This window comes from Cornus florida, unplaced genomic scaffold, assembly GCF_030987335.1.
Source record: "Cornus florida cultivar Cherokee Brave unplaced genomic scaffold, ASM3098733v1 CherokeeBrave_3.0.0_Hap2_Chr06, whole genome shotgun sequence".
Taxonomy (NCBI): Eukaryota; Viridiplantae; Streptophyta; class Magnoliopsida; order Cornales; family Cornaceae; genus Cornus; species Cornus florida.
In genome coordinates this window covers 62411592-62433345 of record NW_026775576.1, presented here as the reverse complement: position 1 = coordinate 62433345, position 21754 = coordinate 62411592, and the positions used below count along the sequence as shown (strand labels likewise).

General features: G+C 38.7%; 1 protein-coding gene across 2 annotated transcripts; it reads left to right on the top strand.

The window, feature by feature from the left end:
• Positions 1 to 5643: 5643 nt before the first annotated feature.
• On the top strand, positions 5644 to 21754 carry LOC132311695 (uncharacterized). 2 transcript variants are annotated; one of them, XM_059809737.1, is made up of 4 exons: positions 5644 to 5971; positions 6407 to 8457; positions 20559 to 21001; positions 21268 to 21754. In XM_059809737.1, exons 2-3 carry the CDS (start codon positions 6868 to 6870, stop codon positions 20919 to 20921), a joined length of 1953 nt encoding a protein of 650 aa, XP_059665720.1. In that variant the 5' UTR covers positions 5644 to 5971; positions 6407 to 6867; the 3' UTR covers positions 20922 to 21001; positions 21268 to 21754. The 2 variants fall into 2 exon arrangements, with proteins under 2 accessions (XP_059665720.1, XP_059665721.1); XM_059809738.1 differs by having other exon boundaries at positions 20559 to 21086.

Genomic DNA, 21754 nt, shown 5'->3' with positions numbered 1-21754 from the left:
AATGAAAGGTTGCAGATCAGAGATGCTGTGTGTAAAAAGGGGGGAACAGCCAAGCGGGTTTTTAAAGTGATTTACAACTTCAGTCTTGATGGATTCCCAATCAGTTAGTACCTGACCATTATCAGTGGTGAGAAACACAATTTTCTTCCTGTTATTCTTGGATGAGAGGGATTTATAGAAGTAAGAAATGTTGCTATCATCGAATTTTAGCCAAGTCATTATTGATTTCTGTCTCAACATGTCTTCTTGGTGTTTGCCAGCCTTAGGTATTGATTAGTTAGTGACTTTTCTAAATGTTTGAGGCATTCATTACTTCGGTCAATGTCAAGGTCAGTTTGATAGGAATCAAGCTCCAATTTAACTGCAAATAACTTAGAGTCAATGTCTACAAATTCTTTTTTACAGTTGGCTTTGAGGACTTGCTTTAGTAATTTGAGCTTCTGGACACATTGGTACATTGTTGTGCCTTTGATGTAAGTGCTCCATACTTCCTGAACTGAGGGTAAGAATTGGGGATGACTACTCTAGGCATTGAAGAACTTGAAGGGAATGTTTCTTTTTGGGATGTTGAAATTCATGGAAACCAAGATGGGACTGTGGTCTGAGATCCCTGGTGTCAAGAAGCAATATTCAAATAACGGGAAAGAGTTGATCCACATTTGGTTGACCAAGGCTCGATCCAATTTTTTGGCAATACAGGTTGCTCCCAAGCTCTTCTTACACCAAAAATACAGGATTTCATTAAATTTAAGGTCTTCAAGTTCAGCTTTTTGTAGGCACTATTTGAAATCAGTCATGGCTGGGCACTATCTGATTGCTCCACCATGCTTCTCACCAGCATTAGGGATGACATTAAAGTCACCCATTAAAAGCCATGGGGATTGAGCCAAGTTGCCTGCATGAAAAGTGATGTTTTCCCAAAAAACTTGTCTTTCAACTGCTGAGTTAGCTGCATATATGAAAGAGGTGAAGAAGGAAATGTTTTGCCCTATGATGGTTATGCTGCAGTGAATTGCTTACCTATTGATGTCTGTTACGGTGAGTTGTATTACATTGGGGTTCCACAATACCCAAATTCTACCTAAATGAGAGAAATTGTAGTTGTGTACAATATACCTTGAGGGAGCTAAGAATCTATCGATAGATTCAATGTTTGTAAGTGAGACCTTAGTCTCCACAATACAAAGTAAATTAAGTTTCTTGTCAAAGATGCGTTTTTTGATCTCTGACTGTTTAGAGGGTTGGTTCAGCCCTCTATTATTCCAAGTAAGGAAAGTTAACATAAAAAGTGTGGGAGAGAGGACTTTCAGGATGCTTGTGGCCTTGAACAGAGCCATTAGACATCAAATCTGTGTTGCTGCAAGACTTCCTCCTTGCTACTATCTTCATGGATCTAATTGTTAACTTTTCATTTGTGTTTGCAGAGGGTATGTCCAATCTGTTGATTGGTGGATTCTTCCTTGTTTCCTGAACTGAGGGAAGGTAGATGGGGAGGTTGGTGTGGCTATGGAGTTGGCTGGATGTTGAGTCTTGGGAGGAGGTGGGCTTATGTTTGAGAAGTTTAGTTTCTTGGAGCATAGTGGGGAGTGGGAAGGAGTGTGTGTAGTAGGTGACATGGTTAAGCTTGAGAAAGTATTCTATACCAATGTATCAGCAGAGGAGTGGGTGTGATATACAATAGGGGTGGATGGGGATGATGTAGTAAGGTGATTGGGTGGGTTGGCATCCTGAGGTAGATGTGCTAGAGCATTTTATTGGTGAGAGAGTTGGAGTGGGATTACAGTGATGATTCATGAATGATTGTTGGTGGTTTTCTCTTTTTCTTCCCGACTGTTATCCATTCTGTGGTGGGGGGATTGTTTGCTGGGGTGTGATCTTTCTGTGGGGGGCTGGGATTATTGGTGTTTACATTGTGGTTGGTCTTGTGGTGAGGAGGTTTAATGAAGTTTAGAGGGCATTAGTTTTCAGTGTGGTTGAGCTGGTTGCATTTAGTGCAGAATTTTGGAAGCCATTGGTATTTAATTCTGGTTTGTTCAATACTGTCATCCTCCATTTTGAGCTGAACTTCATTCTGTAGTGGTTTGGATAGATTAAGATTAATACAAATTCTTACAAATTTAAGCTTGGTTTTATTTTCTGTGGCTTCATCAGCATAAAGGGGCTCTCTTACTGAACTGGAAATGTAACTAAGACCTTTGGCTATCCAATAATTGGGGGAAATATTGTGAAATTTAACCCAGGTAAGTTAAATGAGGTTGGTTGACTTGGTTCCATTTCATCAAAGAGAAAGGATGGCCAGCAATGTTCCATAGCCCAAGTGATAACACCCTTTCTATTTCAGTTGTTGATTTGAATATAAAAAAATAGGAATTTCCTGCTCCTTGGATTGTGGCAATGAGTCCATGTTTCCTACATAACTTGGTTGTTACTGATTGGATGACCTTGAAGGGGATTTTTTTATGGATGGATATCCCTACCAGGTGAGATTCATTCCAGAATTGGAGACCTTCTTCAAATACTTCTTTTGGAGGTTCAATGATGGCTGAAGGTGAGGGTGGAGGGAGGAATTCAAATTTCATTTTGTCATTGCATTATTTCACCACTTCAGACCATAGTTTTGTCTGATGGTTAATGGCTCCCGGGGGGGGGGGGGGGGGGGGGGAATGAGGTTTGGAAAGTTGTGGATCAGTGATGTGATGTACTAAGGTAGATATAGGTATAGGGTTGGCAATAGTGTGTGGAGAGTTTGGTTGTAAGCCAAATGTAGGTTGTAAAGTAGGGGATGGGATGAGGTTGGTGGGAGGGCTTACCTTAATTGGAATGGTGTGTGGGGTATGTGGTAAGGATGGTACAGTTGACAGTGATGCCTGTAGATGTGCCTGCAATGGTAATGTAGCAGTTCCATTTGAATTCAAATTCAAATTTGAACACAAACTTAGGTCCACCTTGTTTGTCAGATCATCGAAGTTTGAGGTGGTGGTTATTAGTGGCTGTTGGTGGTGGATCTGCCTCTTGAGCTCAGCAAGTTCTGTTTGTAACTTTGAGATGGTGTCCTTGTAGCCTCAGTGCATGTTAGGTTATGCATTATGGGTTTTAGATTGAGCAATTTCTTCCCTTAATTCAAAGATGATCTCGTTCTTTTCCTTGAATATGTCCAATGCTTTGCCTAAATTCTCATCTTTCCACTGCAGTTGTTCAGTGAGGCGATCAATCTGGTGCCCTGGAGAACTATGGTTGTGGTGAGGTTGAAACTTGCTTATGGACAGTGGAGATTTCCTGTGAGTGAGGGGAAATGTGCTCTTTTGTTAAGGAGGAGGGAACATGTATTGTGTTCCTTGTGTTTTGGATTGGTTTGATGGTTGGTGATGGGAATGGTTTTCCGTTGAGGGAAGATGGTAATGGGGATGATAAACTTGTGTTAGCAGGGTTGTAGGTTTTGTTGGTCTATAAGTTAGCGGTGAATGGTGGTGACTTGTTTTTGTTGGTTTTTTTAATGTTGTGGTCTATTTTGTGATTATAGGTGGGATGCATTTACAACGTAAAGGGGAGAATGGTGGCTTTAGATGATTTGGAATGGGGTTATTAATTGAGGGGAACTGGTGATGAGAGTGGTTGTTTTGATTGAGTGAGGGTTTTTGGTTAAACTGTTGGGAAGATGTTTTTTGGCCTTGTGTTTTGGTGAGCATAGTTTTCTGTTTGTCAAAGGGTTGCAGCTGATGCTGTATAGTTTTCTTCTGTTTGAGCTGGGGTTGCTAAGGTTGGTGATGGTGGTGAGACTGATTGGAGATGGAAGGTGGTTGTAGTTGCTCATGGTGGTACTGGATAGAGAGAGGAGGTTTGCTCATGGTGTGTAGGCTTTTGAGTTTATTATTCCAACTTGTTTGCATGGTAAGATTTAATAACTTGTAGTGTGAGCGGCGGGAGGAGGCTTGGGAGAGGCAAGGTTTTGTTGTGAGCTATGTGTGCAATTTACATGTATTCATAATTTTCACATCGCCTAGGTGTAGAAGAATGAAGTGTTATATGTAGGTTCTTCACTAATTATGACACAAATCGTAATGACACGTACAATATTGTATCTGAATTGAGTGAGGGCTCTATATATTATATGTAGTGCCATATGGGTGGTGTCACGTTGTTATTACTGTTTCATTGAAAATTTACTAGCACTTCAAGCTCAATACACAATGTATATGCATTATTTTGAAAAAATGAATCAAATTGCATCTATAATTTAAGGCATCGAAAGATAATTACGCAAACTAGTACTACTAATGATAATGATGGTGATATCTATTTATATAAATATAAAAAGAATTTCATTTTATAGGAATTTTTTTTTTTTTTTTAACCTCATCTATCTCACAAACACGAAGTTTTAACATTTCAACATAAAACTTTATTCCAATATTATATTACTAAGAGAAAGAAAGTAAAAAAAAAAAATAAAAAAAAAAAAAACCTTTAAACACAAGTTAAAAAGTAAAAGAAAGTAAAAAAAATACCTCGCGTAAATTGATCCTATCCTAATAAAAATTGTACATCATTATAGGTATCTCCTGTATTGGTGCTAACCATCATATAACAAAAAATTGAATTAAAAGAAAATAAAGTAAAAAAACTTTACCATTGGTAAATAACTACTATTCCTTTTTCTTTTGTAAATTAATCGTAAAAAATATAGATCATAATACTTTTCTTGCGTTGTGATAATATAACTATATAGGGAAATGATCCATCAAGTTATTGGAGATAGAAACACCTTAGTAGGAGATGTGGATTAGAGTTTTTCTTGGACGCTATTTATTGGAGTTTTATATAAAATAAAAAAATATAATAGAAGTTCCGAGATGAACACCCTACGAGGAGAAAGACTTTATTCTTACCGTAAATTAGTAAACTTAAAGACAGTTGGGTGTCGGAGTTTATTTCAGTGCTCATTTTTATTCAGGGATGACAAGAATTCTCTTATCGACACTATTTATTGAGTCACAAAAAATAAATAAATAAATAAATAAAATAAAATTCATTGCAGTCGATCCATCATTATTTATAAGGCTCCAAACGAACGTAATCGAGCTGAGCTGCTCGAGCTCAGGCCCGTTTGTTACAGGCTCAACTCGGGATCATGATAAGCTCAAAAAATTGAACTCAAACTGATTATGATTTTAAACAGCTCAAACCCAGCTCAACTTGGCTCGTCTCGCTTAAGTAAACAAATTGAACTCATATGTTCAAAATTGGTTCACGCTTGTTTTCAAACTCACCATGTTCACGAGTTTATGGTTCACAAACCATATATGAGCCTAGACAAGCCTATGTTAACGAACATAAACAAGTCTATATGAACTCATTTTCACGAGCCGAGCTCCACTCTATATGAGATCGACTTATTAATTAAACGAGCATAAGAAACGAGTGCGAACTTAATTCATTTGCTTAATAAACTAGCCCTAATTGTTCATGATTTCATTTGCCCGCTAATTTATTTGTACCTTCACTCAAATTAAATATTGACCCACCCAATAGTTTTAGAGAGAGAAAACACAAGGATTTTTTTTTATATATAGTAAAAAAATAAAAACCCCAAAAAGAAGTCAAGTCCATAGGTAGTAGATATAGAAAAATTGATATATATATATATAGAGAGAGGGAAAGCGGGAGGGAGGTGGAGAGAGAGAGAGCGCTGATTGGGTTGGGGGAACGACTCGGGTCGAGTTTGTCATGTCTGTTCTGCGAGAACAGCATTGATGGCTGAGACAGCGGAGGGGAGAGGAAGAAGAAGATCCATATATACCATTGACTGATCCTAAACTCTCCGATGTGATGATCTGTTCGTTTAATTTCTTCTATCTTCTCTCTCTAGAACTCAATCTTCTCTCTCCAGAGCTCAATTGAAGAACAATGAGAAGGATCAGAGCTATATATCAGATAAATCAACACATCTCCGACTCAAAATTCGCATTTTCAGGTGTTTTTTTCCCAGCTATAAATTTTCACAACCCATCTCGACTTGAGAGAGAGAGAAAAATTAACTGATAGAAAAGAATTTTGAAATCAAGAGATAGCTGTATATGCATATATAGATAGCTATATATATAGCATATATGGATATACACACACATAACCAATCCTACTATTATAAAGCTAATATTTGGGCATCAGATACCGGATAAGAAGCAAATTTATCTTATCGAAAAGGAGCTTCGTGTATGTATGTGTGTATATATATAAATGTATATGTAAACCTGCTAAATGACGGAGTCAAGTACTTTTTAGCTATAAGAGAATTGCTTGTTATCCAGTATGTGATGCACAAAATTAGGATTTGCTTTTTTCTGGTAATTTATGCGATTTTGAATTTTCTGTTTTATGGTATTTTATTATTATTGATTTAATTTTTCAGATTTGAGCTCTTTGAAAGCCACTGTACGGATCATTGGATTTCATATAGGATGTTGAAGTGTGCCACGCTTTCAGCAACTGACTGGTGTCTTTGATGATATAGAAGAATGATTAGGTGACTGTAATTTGAAGTGGTTTGAATTTGAATTTAAATTTCTTATAATTGTTCTTCTTCTTTAGAGGGTTTTGATTTGGATTTTCGGAATAATTTGAGTGCCATTGAAGAGATATATAGTGATAACTGTGAATCTGAAGTTGACTATAGTAGTAGAGGGCCAAAACCCATAAGTTTTTCTGGCCTTTTATAGTGTCTGAAACCCTACAATAACACAATAATTGGATGTTTGGAGAAGATTAAAGTTTTGAGTATATACTCCAATGTTCCAACTCTGCAGTTTGAACTTTAGAATAGAAATGGAAGAAACCGTAGCTTTGTAAAAGTAATAGGAAACAAAAGATTCAATGGAAGATTGGTCTAAATATGCCCACAGTCCTGCTCATTTAGCGGTTGCACGCTGTGACCATGCCGCCCTCAGAAGAATCACCTCAACCCTCCCTCAGCTCGCTAAGGCTGGCGAGGTTAACACTGAAGCTGAATCTCTTGCTGCTGAGGTAGAAGCTGACGCTGTATCTGCTGTTATTGATCGGCGGGATGTTCCGGGCCGTGAAACCCCACTGCACCTTGCTGTGCGCTTCCGTGATCCAATGTCAGCTGAGATTTTAATGGCAGCCGGTGCTGACTGGAGTCTTCAGAATGAGGATGGATGGAGTGCTCTTCAAGAAGCAATTTGTGCCAGAGAGGAAAAGATTGCTATTATCATCGCCCAGCATTACCAGTTTCTTGCCTGGGCTAAATGGTGTCGTAGGCTTCCTCGCATTATTGCCTCAACAGCTCGACTTCGTGATTTTTACATGGAAATAACCTTCCATTTTGAAAGCTCTGTCATTCCATTCATCGGCCGCGTTGCCCCGTCAGACACTTACAGAATTTGGAAGCGTGGCTCTAATCTCCGTGCTGATATGACCCTTGCTGGCTTTGATGGGTTTCGTATTCAACGCTCCGATCAAACTTTCCTCTTCCTTGGAGATGGATATTCTTCTGAAGATGGTAATATATCTTTACCTCCTGGTTCTTTGATTGCACTTGCTCACAAGAGGAAAGAAATAACAAACACTTTGGAGGGAGCTGGTGCTCAACCAACGGAAGCGGAAGTCGCCCACGAAGTGACCTTGATGTCTCAAACTAACATGTATAAGCCAGGTATTGACATTACTAAGGCTGAGCTTGTTCCCCAACATAATTGGAGGCGGCAAGAGAGGAGTGAGATGGTAGGAAATTGGAAAGCCAAGGTCTATGACATGCTTAATGTGACGGTGAGTGTGAAATCGAGGCAGGTTCCTGGTGCTATGACTGACGAGGAGCTTTTTTCTGTGGATGATGATGGAAGAATAATAAATGGAGGTGAACATGATTATGATGATTTGTTGACAGCTGAGGAAAGGATGCAATTAGATTCTGCACTTGAAATGGGGAATTCAGATGGTCTTTGTGAGGACGAGGAACATGAGGGTCAGGATTGCAGTGAAAATGGTGGAGCTTCCTCTGAAAGTAATGAATTTAATGGTGTTGTCAAACAGAAGAAGAGTTGGTTTGGTTGGAATAAGAAAGGTTCGAAGCATGGAGGTGATAATCCCGAGGATTTAAAGATTTTAAAGAAGTTGTCAAAGTTGGCTCCTGAGAATAGCAACCGGCAACCTAATTATAGTCAAAGATCATCATCTAAAATCCCCAGGGAAGAAATGGGGGATGTTAAAAAGAACAAAGATAAAAGCAGCAAGAAAAAAAAGAAGAAAGGGGCTACAAGTGATTCTAAGAATGAGAGCAAGTATAAAAAGGGTTTGAGACCTGTTCTGTGGTTGACACCAGATTTCCCTTTGAAGATAGAAGAGCTCTTGCCTTTACTTGACATCTTAGCCAATAAGGTGAGGGCCATTAGGAGATTGAGGGATCTTTTGACTACTAAACTACCTCAAGGCACATTTCCTGTCAAGGTATTTTGTGATTATAATTTCTCTTGCATATTTGATTCTGCTGTTATTGTGTTTGTCCTTCTATATTTTTTTTTCCTCTTTTCCATATGATTTTTTTTTTTTTCACTGTTTGCATATGCTTATAGTACTTCATGTCATCTCATCTGAACTTCATATGTTCATACATGGTTTCAAAATGGGCAAAATTTAGATCTCACAGGAGCACTTATATTTTAGTTTGCCCGTAAAGTGTAAAGTGAAGCAAGTCTGTTGGTGTTTTTACACTGAATAGAAATATAAGTTCATTCCTCTTGTCACGACTATGATTCATAGCTTCTATTTTTTTGGCTTCCCTAGATTTTTTTTTTTTTTTTTTGCGTCTGCTCTTCAGCTTTTATTTAGTTCATACGTGCTTTCCTTGTTGATAGTTTGAGAATTAGTGAAAGGCTTGGGACGAGTCCTAACTCCTAACTAATCAAGTTTTTTCCCTTCCAAATTCAATAGTCTTTATTTGGCTCTTATAAGCAACTTGCTACTCATGTTTTTTTTTTTTTTGATAAGTAAGCAACTTGCTACTCATGTTACTGACCCTATAAAGAGAACTCGCTGCACACTTGAGATATTGAGATTCTAGAAGGGTGTCGCTGGTGCAACTACTTCAACTCCGACAAGGGAGAACAGAGGAGCATTTCAGTCATAGCTGCTACTTCTATTCTTCTAAATGATGTGATGTTCTTATAATGATAAGTGTGTGTGGTGTGTGTTCACGTGTGTTGTGCACGCTTGCATGACATACATGACACTTATGTAAAGTTACTTAGACTGTTCAATCCTCACATCTTCCAATTACTCAGCAATTCTCCTCGAAGTTCTCTCTTTCCTAAAGGTTTTAAGAATGACCATACTGTATCAAAATGTTGAAAGGATACTGTTGTGTAGCAATTTAGCATCTACCTTGGGAACACATATCACTATTTTGTAGTTCTCAAGGAGGATTGCAGCCCTCACCTCCTACTAAAAAAAAAAAAAAAAAAAAAAAGGAAATCAAGATAATGGTCTTGGAACATTATTGTATGAATGTCAACACTCTTCATAACCAGCCACCCTTCTTCTGAAAAATTGCCTTCCTGGACATGGTCTTGGAACATTATTGCTTTGGTTGGCCTCTTTGTCGTTTACCTTCTAGGAAAACAACTCTTCCTCTTTTAACAGGTGCACTTGGGTCTACGCTGAATATGTCCATACCACCGAAGTCTACTTTTCCTAATTTTATCATCTATGTGCGCTTACTAGTGTTTCTTAATTAATTATGCTTCAGCACTGTATCTCTCTCTCTGATAGAGTGAAACTGTGTTGAAGCATAGTTATGTCCCAAATGCATTATAATTTGTGAATTCCCATATAATCTCCAAGCGATTTTTTTTTTTTTTTTGACATGCCACATTACAATGTTAAGGGACATAAGTCATCTGCAAAGTTTGTCTCTTGCGTTTGACACAATCACTAATCTTCGAGGTAGATCCTCAACAAGCGGCATAAAAAAAAAAAAAAAAAAAAAAAAAAAGAAAGAACTGGTCAGGTGTTGACGTGTTTTTCTGTGTTTTTTTATGAGCAGTTTGTCATTTTGGTCAAACTTTTTTGCACTGACAAAATTCATTCATACCAATATCAAGCTTCCTAGAGCCTTCAATTGCTGATAGGAATTTCATCATTGTTACTCTGACACATCTTTATTGCGTGCTAATCTTAGATAACATCTCCAGGGTGGATTAAAATTTTATAGCCCGTCGTAAATCTTGTACTGTGTTGTTGACACAATTCATTTTGACAGCTTTCATTGGTTCTGTTGAGCGCAACTAAATCAATTTGGCTTTGGTCCGTATTATAAACTTTGACTCACTGCTCTCTGCTGTCATGTAGTCATTAAATCATGATGACAACATTTAATGTGATAAATAAGCTTGTTGCAAACTGTATCAAGGAGGTTAAATGGTTAAAACTTATGGTATTTAAATATCAATAAATTCCAATTCTTCAGACAGAATCTGGTAAAAACTTTATTGTCGTCTCTCCCAAACTTTGCTAAGATCCTTGTTGATGTGATGCCCCTCAAAATCTAAGCGGGTTCTGTTGTTTACTTATGGCATGTTCTTCCGTAAGAGGCCAAATGACAAGAATGGAATTTCATGATAAAATTTGACATGCATTCAATTATGAGAGTGTAGTCGCAGGTTGACAGCAGCACCATCTTGCTTTAGCCGAATGGTTCAGGTTGACTGATTGTTTTGAGTGGATGTATTTTTTGAATTCATGCAATAAACATATTTGCTAAAAGAGGATATGTCCTTAAATTTGGTCAAAGTAAAAACTGAATTGTCTTAGTTACAAAGCTAAGACTTAGGACACTTCCACAGCTATAATAAAAGAAGATTGTGTACGTAGTTAAATCTTCATGTGGTACTGCTCTCAAATGTGAAAATCATGGAATGCAGATGCTTGAAGGTCATTTTCTATAGTTCCATCCCGTAGGTAAAAGATTTCGGTCTTGGCCACCTGTTAGCCACATAGGTAATTATTAACCATGTGATGTTGTGGTCCGAATTTGGTGCCAGGTCGCGTTTCGACCTGCTTACTACTCGACGACCAAAATTTTGACCCGTTGTTTGCTCATGGGTCGTGGACCCTAATTAGTCTCTTGTAGCCAGATATATAAGGGCGCTTAGGGTTTGGAGTAGTGTAAGAGAGAGATTCTGAAATTCGTACATAACACAGAGAGCGGTTGAAAACTTGTACCCTTCGATTTTACACATAGTGAAGTCTTTCGCTGGATCTCTACCGTGGACGTAGGCTGTTGCTGAACCACGTATAAATCTTTGTGTTCTTTGTGTTCTTTGTGTGGTGTGTTTACTTTTCTATCTTGATTTTTGGTTCTATCTTGGGTTCGTTGTGTTTGTCATAACAAACCATAATACGTCAAGGAGGGTGTGATTTAGTGGGCCAAGAGGGAAGTGCTGACTAGGAATGGTGTCACGGGGGATCTTGACACAGTAATTGGGTCACTACAAGCTATTGAAGTAGCGGCATGTGGACTCATTCTCTTTATACCACGCGATTAGCCGCTTCTAGTAAGTGGTATTTACATAGTTGAGAAGAGAGATGGAAAGGGTCCAATAAGACACGTCATTCTTTTGGAATGACACCACTCAAGACGTGTCCTCAACTCATTACTTGTCTTTCACATGTGTGGAGGCCTCACATGTGATTTTAGCTATAAACACCCCTTCCACTGATAAATGAAGGGTCCTCCCCCTATCTAGAGAATATCCCACTCCTTGGGCATGGGATGGCCACCCTCTCTTTCCTCTCTCTTCTTTCCTCCTCCTCCACCATTCTCACCCCTTTCTGGTGGCCTTTCCGGTTATGACATGTATCCTTCTATCAGAAAACCCCTCTAGGGCCTCTACATATCCCCATCCCTTTAAGTGGATTATATACTGAGTTAACCTTTGGCGTTATTTGCACAAAATGGCTCTCCTTTGACTAGAACATCTATTCTCAAAGTTGCTAGCCTGAGTTTTTGCCACTGCACCAAGCAATGGCCCCATTAAGAAACAAAAAGTAATGAATATAACCAGAAAATGATGGATGCTATTAGCTTATAAACATACATCATTGCCTTACTATGACCTCCCGGAACCAAATTTCTAATACCCTGTTTGACTATTATTTGCCTTAAAGGCTTAATTTGATAAGGAATGGACTAAGTATTGTCTATCAACTTATCCTCCTCACATGAAGAGACAGACAGAGAGAATGAGGTTCAAAACAGATAAAACAGGATGGAGAAACATGTTACCTAATATGGTGCCAGAGTTTTATTTCTAGGAGGTTGTGGGTTCAAGCCTTTGTGCTTTTGTTCTCCCAGTCCCACTCCACCTGTATTTATATTTGCATTATGTTGTTTTGTCTTTTTTGTCTAATTTGTTCTCTCTATATCTCCGTGTGCTTGAGACATTATTGTTTGTGTGGAAGTGTATGGGCTTTTTTTGTTTTTTTTAAAGATCAAGTAACAAGGAAGTGTACGAGTTTGATAGACATTGTTAGTTACATTCATTAATAGATTAAGAGTTTAGGACACATTTGATTGTCTAACAAGCCCATTACAGGTCTGAGATGAGAACTAATATTGGATTAAAAGATATTTCCAACAGGCGTAGCCACGGAGTCAGAATAGCAGGCCCATCATTGCCAGTCCCAATTTCCATCTCTAGGTGCAATCCAGTACACAGGACGTATTAAGAAAAAGGGAACCTATAAACAGACAAAAGAATCTATATTTTTAACAAAATCCACAAATGACTTTTAAGTATTCACCTTTCCCTTCACCTAACAAAATCCACAAAAAACTTTTGTTAGATTTCCTGTTTAGTGAATAATGTTCTATTGTCATAATCTCCAAATGCGAGTCTTGCCATCCCCATCCAACCTAATGATTCTGTGTTCTGGTAGGCTAGGTCAAGTTATCAATCCTTTAGTTGAGTTTTGATTTGGCATAGATTCTGGACATGAGCCACAAGCACTGGCCCTAGATCATACTCTTGCTACTTACTATTTGTAAGTTTTGGTTGCTACTGAGTGTCATACTGCAACGTGAACTTACTTCGGTGGCTGTGGATAAGAGTGATTAAACTTAATTATATTATACTGCATTTATAATGAATTATATATTAGCTCTTAAGTAACACCCCAATGGTTAGAGTCTTGGAGGAAACATAAATTCCTAGGTTCTAAAGTTTTCTAAGATTATTCCAAGTTATGGCCTAAATGCACACAATTTTGCTCCCCCTAATGAGTGGCCCTAGAATAGTACTGAAAATTTTGCCAGCAAACTGAATTCGTGATGGGATCGGGTATCTCGTGACACCAAAAAGGGGTGAAAAAGAAATAAGAAAAATAAATTCTGGTCATATTTGAAAAGCAACTTTGGCTCTAGAAATTTATTGGGGGAAAAAAAAAACACATAACATAAAAATTTGGCCCTAAACATCCAAGCTGAATCAAGCCTAAATATCCAAGCGGCATAGCTGCATAAGTCACTCAGACAATCAACCGATCCATTAGGCATGGCCCAGCCTATTCCACACAATATCAAAACTTGACTTCATTATTGTCGGTAATATTGGTGTTTAGCGGATTGTATAAAATGGTGCCACCTATATATCATAAGATTCGATTATCAAATGTTCCAAACTGTCATTCATTCTCCTTGGCAACTTTCAAACACCACTAGAAGTATCTCTTGTGAAGTGTTGTTTATCATGAGAGATAGAGAGAACAGAGAGAACAAATGTATATATATTTCACCGACACACTACCAAATAAGCCTATATAGGCTTATATAAGGGATACAAGCCTCCTTAATAACACAAGGGCCTACTAATATAATGTAATTACATAATGGTCCAACATATATATATATATAACATTCTAACACTCCCCCTCAAGTTGGAGAATATATATCAAATAATCCTAGCTTGGAACAGATAGTTCTTAACCGGTTATGACCCAATGCTTTGGTAAACATATCAGCTAATTGATCTTCAGACTTCACGAATGGAGTAGAGATGCTCCTAAGCAATATCTTTTCTCGAATGAAGTGACAATCAACTTCAATATGTTTGGTCCTCTCATGAAACACAGGATTTGAGGCAATGTGAACTGCTGCTTGATTATCACAGAACAATGGAGTAGGAACTTCAACTGTCAACCCAAGTTCTTTTAGAAAATGTTGTATCCAGGTCAACTCACTAGTAGTATGAGCCATTGCCCTATACTCAGCTTCAACACTAGATCGAGCTACCACCGTTTGCTTTTTACTTCGCCATGTAACAAGATTGCCTCCTACAAATGTGCAGTAGCCTGTAGTAGATCTCCTATCTGAAGGAGAACCAGCCCAATCGGCATCTGTAAAACCTTCCACCCTGAGATGACCATTTGATTTATATAGTAACCCAACACCTGGAGCTTGCTTGAGATATCGGATAATCCGAAGAACAGCAATCCAATGTGGCATTCTAGGAGCTCCCATAAACTGACTTACAACACTAACTGCATATGAAATATCAGGTCGAGTGATAGTGAGATAAATTAATTTCCCAACTAGACGACGAAATCTGCCCGGATCATTAAATAGATCACCCTCATCAGACACAAGTTTTGTATTCGAATCCATAGGAGCATCAACCGGGCGACCACCCAACATACCTGTTTCTTCTAATAAATCCAACACATATTTTCGTTGTGATAAACTTATACCCTTCTTGGATCTAGCAACTTCAATACCCAAGAAATACCTAAGTTTACCCAAGTCTTTAGTGTGGAATCGATATTGCAGAAACAACTTCAACTTAGCAATGCCTTCAGAATCATCACCTGTGATCACAATATCATCTACATATACAACAAGAAAGATGAAGCCAGCTTTAGTGCGCTGGTGAAATACCGAATGGTCAGTCTGACATCTGTTAAGACCAAATTTTAATGCTGCCTCAGAGAATTTTCCAAACCAAGCCCGTGGAGATTGTTTCAATCCATATAGGGCCTTTTTAAGGCGACAAACAGTGTGAAGAGACTCCCCCTGAGCAACAAACCCAGGTGGTTGCTCCATATAAACCTTTTCGACTAAGTCACCATGCAAAAAAGCATTTTTAACGTCTAACTGAAACAGAGGCCAATGTCTATTAGCAGCAAGAGAAATCAAAACACGAATAGAAGAAATCTTAGCAACAGGGGCAAACGTCCCATCATAGTCAATACCATAAGTCTGGGTATAACCTTTGGCAACAAGACGAGCTTTTAACCGCTCAACGGACCCATCTGGAAGATACTTCACAGTGTAGACCCAGCGACAACCAATTGGTTTGACACCTGGAGATAAAGGAACAAGATTCCACGTGTCATTCTGATGCAGAGCATCAATTTCATCTTGCATGGCTTTCCTCCAGCCTGAATCAGACAAAGCATCCTGCACAGTCTTAGGAACAAATGTAGTAGACAATTGAGAGGAAAAACATGAGAAAGATGGCGATAAGGAATTATAAGAGACATACTGAGCAATGGGATGTTTAGTAACACAGGAGCGAGGAGCTTTACGTAGTGCAATAGGCAAGGATTCAGACACAGTGGAAGGTGTTGGATCCAAAGACTCTGAAGACGACGGAGGAGGCACGACAGCAGATGGCTTTGGTCTTCGAGTGTACACCTGTAACGGGGCAGGCAAAGGAGATCTAGGCTGAAGAGAAAGTGAGGGAAGTGGAACCGCAGGAAGAAGCGACTCAGAAGTAATATCAAGAATTGAATCACTATCTGAAAAATATGGGACGGACTCACAAAAGGTCACATCCACGCTAATAAAGTACCGTTGAGAAACAGGACTATAACAACGATAACCTTTATGAGAACGAGAGTATCCAAGAAATACACACTTTGTGGCACGTGGGTCAAGTTTATCAAAACCAGGACCAAGATTGTGGACATAACAGACACAACCAATAACTCGAGGAGTAAGAGAAAACAAAGGAGAATCAGGAAATAAAATAGAATGTGGAGATTTGCCATCTAATACAGATGACGGCATACGGTTAATAAGATGACAGGCAGTAAGAACAGCATCACCCCAAAACCGTTTAGGCATGCGCATATGAAACAAAAGAGCACGGGTTACTTCTAAGAGGTGTCGATTCTTACGTTCTGCAAATCCATTTTGTTGAGGAGTATAAACACATGAATTTTGATGAATAATTCCTTTATCACTAAGATAGGTATCAAAAGGGGTTGCAGAATATTCCTTAGCATTATCAGAACGTAAAATACGAATTGGACAGCCAAACTGAGTTTTGATTTCTTTTCGAAATTTTTGAAAAATTAAAAATAACTCAGAACGATCTTTCATTAAAAACAACCAAGTCAGGCGAGAATAATCATCCACAAATGTCACAAAATAATGAAATTTATTGATTGAAGAATGCTTTATTGGACCCCATACATCTGAATGAACCAAATGAAAAGGACTAGAGACACGATTATTAACCTTAGACTTGAAAGACACACGATGGTGCTTACTAAATTGACAAACCTCACATGACAAGAATTTCAAATTACTAAGACTAGGAACTTGACGCTGCAGAACTTGAAGTGACGGGTGTCCAAGACGACAGTGCCACTGGAATGGAGACAGAGAAGACTGAAGAGCCACAGGATAAGGTGCCACATCAAAGTAATATAAGCCACCAGCTTCATTCCCCGTACCAATCGTCTTCTTCGTCTTGAGATCCTGAAACACACAAAAAGTAGGATAAAATGTAACAGAGCACTGAAGAGATTTAGTAAGCTTACTGACAGACATTAAATTAAAGGGAAACTGAGGAACATATAAAACAGATGAGAGAGACAAGGAATCACTAAGTTGAGTTGTCCCCAAACCTGAAACCTTAGCGGAGGAACCGTTAGCAAGGGTAACTCTTTGAGAAGGAGGTACAGAATTAAAATCAGATAGAAGAGAAGAACATCCAGTCATATGATCGGATGCTCCAGTGTCTATGATCCAAGGACTGCGAGTGGAAGACAATAGACATGTGGGTGCAGTACCTGACTGGGCAAAGGTAGCCGTGGAAGATGAATTAGATGCTTGCTTATAAGATAAAAACTGAGTATACTCATCACGTGAGATAGGGACCGTATCTGATTCAGCTACATTATGAGATCCAGAAGCAACATCATTCGGAGAGGAGGAAACTTGATTTGCATAACTAGATGGTTTGCCATGAAGGTCCCAACAAAAATTCACAGTATGATTAGAAAGACCACAATGAGTACATTTTCGTGATTCCCTGCCACGGCCACGTCCTCCCCGTGAATCACGACCGCCACGTGTGGAGCGTCCCCCACGACCTCCACGGAAAACAGTATTTTCACCCTTTGAAACAATCAATGCTGAACGCTCACCACTCTGCCCAGTAGTCAAAGTGGAGGTATCACTGACAAGTGTAGCGCGCTGAAGTCTAGAAAACACATCAGCAAGAGATGGAAGTGTGGGACTGCCCATAATCTGTGAACGAAAAGACTCATAAACTTAGGACAAACCAGTAAGAAAACGAACAACATTAAAGTCCTCACGTTGTTGTTGCATACTGCGAACATCAGCAGTAATGGGCTGATACATATTTAGCTCCTCACAAATGCCCATAACTTTGGAATAATACTCTTCTATACTGTGACTACCTTGTTCAAGATGAAAATACTGCTTACAAAGCTCATAAACACGAGTGATATTACCTGTCCTAGAATACAGTTGCTGCAATCTGTCCCATATCTCCTTTGCAGTATCCAAATAAAGTAAAGTTGTACTAATTTGGGGTTCAATACTGTTTATCATCACAGAAATGATCTGAGCATCTTCCTTTTCCCATGCATCAAAAGAAGCATCAGTTTCCTTGAGTTTCTCTTTAGTCAGATGATTACCAAGGCCTCTACCTTTGAGAAAATTTTTAACTGATTTAGCCCACAGTATATAGTTCTTCCCATTGAGTTTAACAGAAGTCATGGAAGAATGAAGACCAAAAGTGGGAGAAAACAAATCTGAAGTGGAGGCCATGTCTTACCCAGCAAAACAGAGAAGAAAATATGAAGCAGAATTGGTATTCGGGCCGAACCTGGGCAAACGGGTCGGATCCGAGAACAGGTCGGATTTGGGCAAACGGGTCGGATCCGGATAACGGGTCGGATCCGGATAACGGGTCGGATCTGGACGAATGGGTCGGATCTCGGATCGGATCTGGTCAAACTGGCCGAATCTGGGCTATCCCGGGTTTACGAAACCAGGGTTGGAATAACTATCCCAGGTTTAGTAAACCAGGGTTGGAATAGCCTCACTCCTGCAGCCAAACACCACCCTTCTCCTTCACAATCAGCGCCGGCGAGAACCAGAACTCTGCCACCGACAAGAAATTCCAGCACCCGAGATTCGCAATGGAAAAACAAGGCTAGTACACACCCTAGCCCTTGCAGCGGTGACGACAACCCAACAACAACAAAAAAAAAAACAGCGATCTAACAACGGAGCGGAGAGGGATCGCGATGATGGAGCTTCTGCAACTTGCGACAGCCAAGGAAGCCTCGACTAGCAAAACGAAAGGTGTCAGATTTGAGAACGACGAACAAATCTTCAGCGAGTCAGATCTGAGAACGACGAACAAATCTTCAGCGAAGAACAGAGTTGGCTTCGATCTTGATTTTGATTTGTAGAAGAACAACCCAACCCAGATGCAATCACAACTACAACCCGCTCTGATACCATGTTGTTTATCATGAGAGATAGAGAGAACAGAGAGAACAAATGTATATATATTTCACCGACACACTACCAAATAAGCCTATATAGGCTTATATAAGGGATACAAGCCTCCTTAATAACACAAGGGCCTACTAATATAATGTAATTACATAATGGCCCAATATATATATATATATAACATTCTAACATGAAGGAATGGTTTATTCCTTTTCTGTACCTTTATTTTCAAAAGAAAACTATATAGTTGAAATGTCTATCTACTTGATGAGCCAAATGACAGAGTTCAAATTAGTTATCTATGCATTTACTAAGTATCAGTTGGAAGTTAAAACTAGGGTTAATTGTGTTTTGGAGAATGAGAACGAAAATGAAAGAAGGGTTTTTAGAGAATGGGATGAAAACGCTTATTTTCAAAAGAAAACTAAATAGTTGAAATGTTTATCTACTTGGTGAGCCAAATGACAGAGTTCAAATTATTTATTTATGCATTTACTAAGTATTAGTTGAATTTTTTTTTTTTTTTTGAAAAAAAAAAAAAAACTAGGGTTAATTGTGTTTTGGAGAATGAGAGAACGAAAATGAAAGAAGGGTTTTTAGAGAATGAGATGAAAACACTCATCTCTAGTCCCACATATTTCTACTACTGTGCTTAATATGATAGACAATTACAAACTCACCCCGCTCTAAAATATTCTAAGTTATTCCTACAGTATCAGATAGTTGAATTCTATTTATTTTTATTGCGTTTCTGTCCACCCACTAACATGCTTATTGAAACATATTTTCTATGCAATTTTCAATTAGGCAGAGAAATTCCACATGAGTACATGAGGAGAATTTTTCTTCTATATTTTTTCTCTGTTTAGTATAAATGAATGGTATGGGTGTGACTTGCAATTGGGGTTCCTGCTCTCATTATACATATATTGGCCATGCTTCTGATGTCAGTCACGATTTTTCATGATGTTATGACATGTTTCTGCTCTCATTATACTAACATGCTTATTGAAGTGTATTTTCTTTGCAATTTTCAATTAGGCAGAGAAATTCCACATGAGTACGTGAGGAAATTTTTCTTCTGTATTTTTGCTCTGTTTAGTATAAATGAATGGTATGGGTGTAACTTTCAATTGGGGTTCCTGCTCTCATTATATATATTGGCCATGCTTCTTATGTCCGTCACGATTTTACATTGATGTCATGACCAACACACTGCTGGTTACTCAATCAAACAGCTTGACATTTACCGTACCTTGTCATTGGTTACTTAATCTAATAGCTTGACCTTGAACCATGTCTTGTCACTAATTGATAAATGATTTCTATGATGCATTGGGTGGAAATGTTGGAACCCATGAGCACAATTATTAGTGTTACTAGGATAAGAGTTGGGGTTAATTCCTTCAAAAATTAGGAATTATTCCTGATATTATATCAATTAGATTTGTGGTACAATGATTATTCTCTCTAATCCTCATGGTTCACTTAATCCATGAATTTATCCTTTGATTATTCATTGTTCTAAAAAGTAGTTATTGCATCTCGTGATTAGATTTTTGCTTTAATTTTTGAACATTAACATATACCTATTGCAGTAGAAGGTAAAGGACAAGGAGGCAAACGAAAATTAATATATTTTAAGTAATAAGAGAGAATTTTAATGAGTTAAATATAATAGGTGAACAAGCTTGTACCGAAAAGAGTGAAAGAAGACAATTTACTTTGCCATTCCCATCAAGGATGATGATGATGACTGGTTTCCATAATGCAGGTTGCTATTCCAATTGTCCCAACCATTCGGGTGCTTGTCACCTTTACGAAGTTTGAGGAGCTTCAGCCAATGGAGGAGTTCTCAACCCCCTTCTCCAGCCCTGCTAATTTCCGAGATGCCAAGTCTAAGGAGTCGGAGGCTTCCACGTCATGGACTTCTTGGATGAGAGGGAGCAGAGGTGGGCAATCAAGCGACAGTGAAAGCTGCAACTTCCAGGATGAGATTAACCCTTTCCACATACCATCAAATTATGCCTGGATTGACATCAATGAGAGGAAACGCCGGATAAAGGCCAGGAAAGCCAGGATCAAGAAAAATAGGAAACAATCAGCAGCAAAAGTAAGGACAGTGGAGGGCACTTGAGGGAGGATTTGGAAGAATAAAAGGCATAGAAGATCCTTGGTCATACTTTGCTGCCTCTGGATACTTTGCAAGAGGAAGAGGTAAAGCCCATTTCTTGCATGTCTGACCTCTATTCTTTATTTCGAATGTGGTGGAGGGGCGTACCGCTCATGAAACAATTGCGAGGTGATTGCTTATTGTTGGTGCAGAATATGTCATCTTCTTCCAATCGTCGTATTGTTATGAGATGTAAAATTGGCGAGGAACAGAAGTTCCTCGTTTCTTCAGTAGCTTGTTCTTGTTCTGATTTTTCTATTTTCAATTATCTAGTTTATGCTTCCTGATCGTGATTCTTTGTTAATTCCAGACTTGTTAGATGACTGTATTCTTTAAGGAAACTTGGCTCTACTCGGCTGAGATGCAATTCCTCAGGCTGGACAAATAAGCGGCGAACAACTTCCGTCTGAAGAAAAAGTTTCCGGGACAGGAAGAAATACTTCACCACGCGGTGACTAAAAATGAAGCCCTTTAGATAACTGGTTTCACAATATCAGACCACGAACTGTCACTCAAATAAGAGATCGGAGGTTCTGGAACCATTTTTGGGGTCTGTATTTCCTTAAAATGTAGCACAAGTTGCCTTGGCTATCGTTTGAATCCTCCTCTTTTGTGGATTGTGTCATTCACGGATTCTGCTTCATTTTCAGGATTTACATTTCAATTTTAGACATAAGGAGCTTGCTATATCTGTTGGAGATGCTATGACAGTGGACAAATAGGATTGCATTGTGTTATATCTGTTTTGAAAATTATATCCGTTACCTTACCTGCCCTAGCATGGTTTTTCATGTCAA

Bases quoted from the DNA above. Each gene is read 5' to 3' on its own strand.
- LOC132311695 (XM_059809737.1), top strand. From the start codon at position 6,868: ATGGAAGATTGGTCTAAATATGCCCACAGTCCTGCTCATTTAGCGGTT. The intron at 8,458-20,558 runs GTATTTTGTGAT...TCCATAATGCAG, and splicing joins AAGGCACATTTCCTGTCAAG to GTTGCTATTCCAATTGTCCC.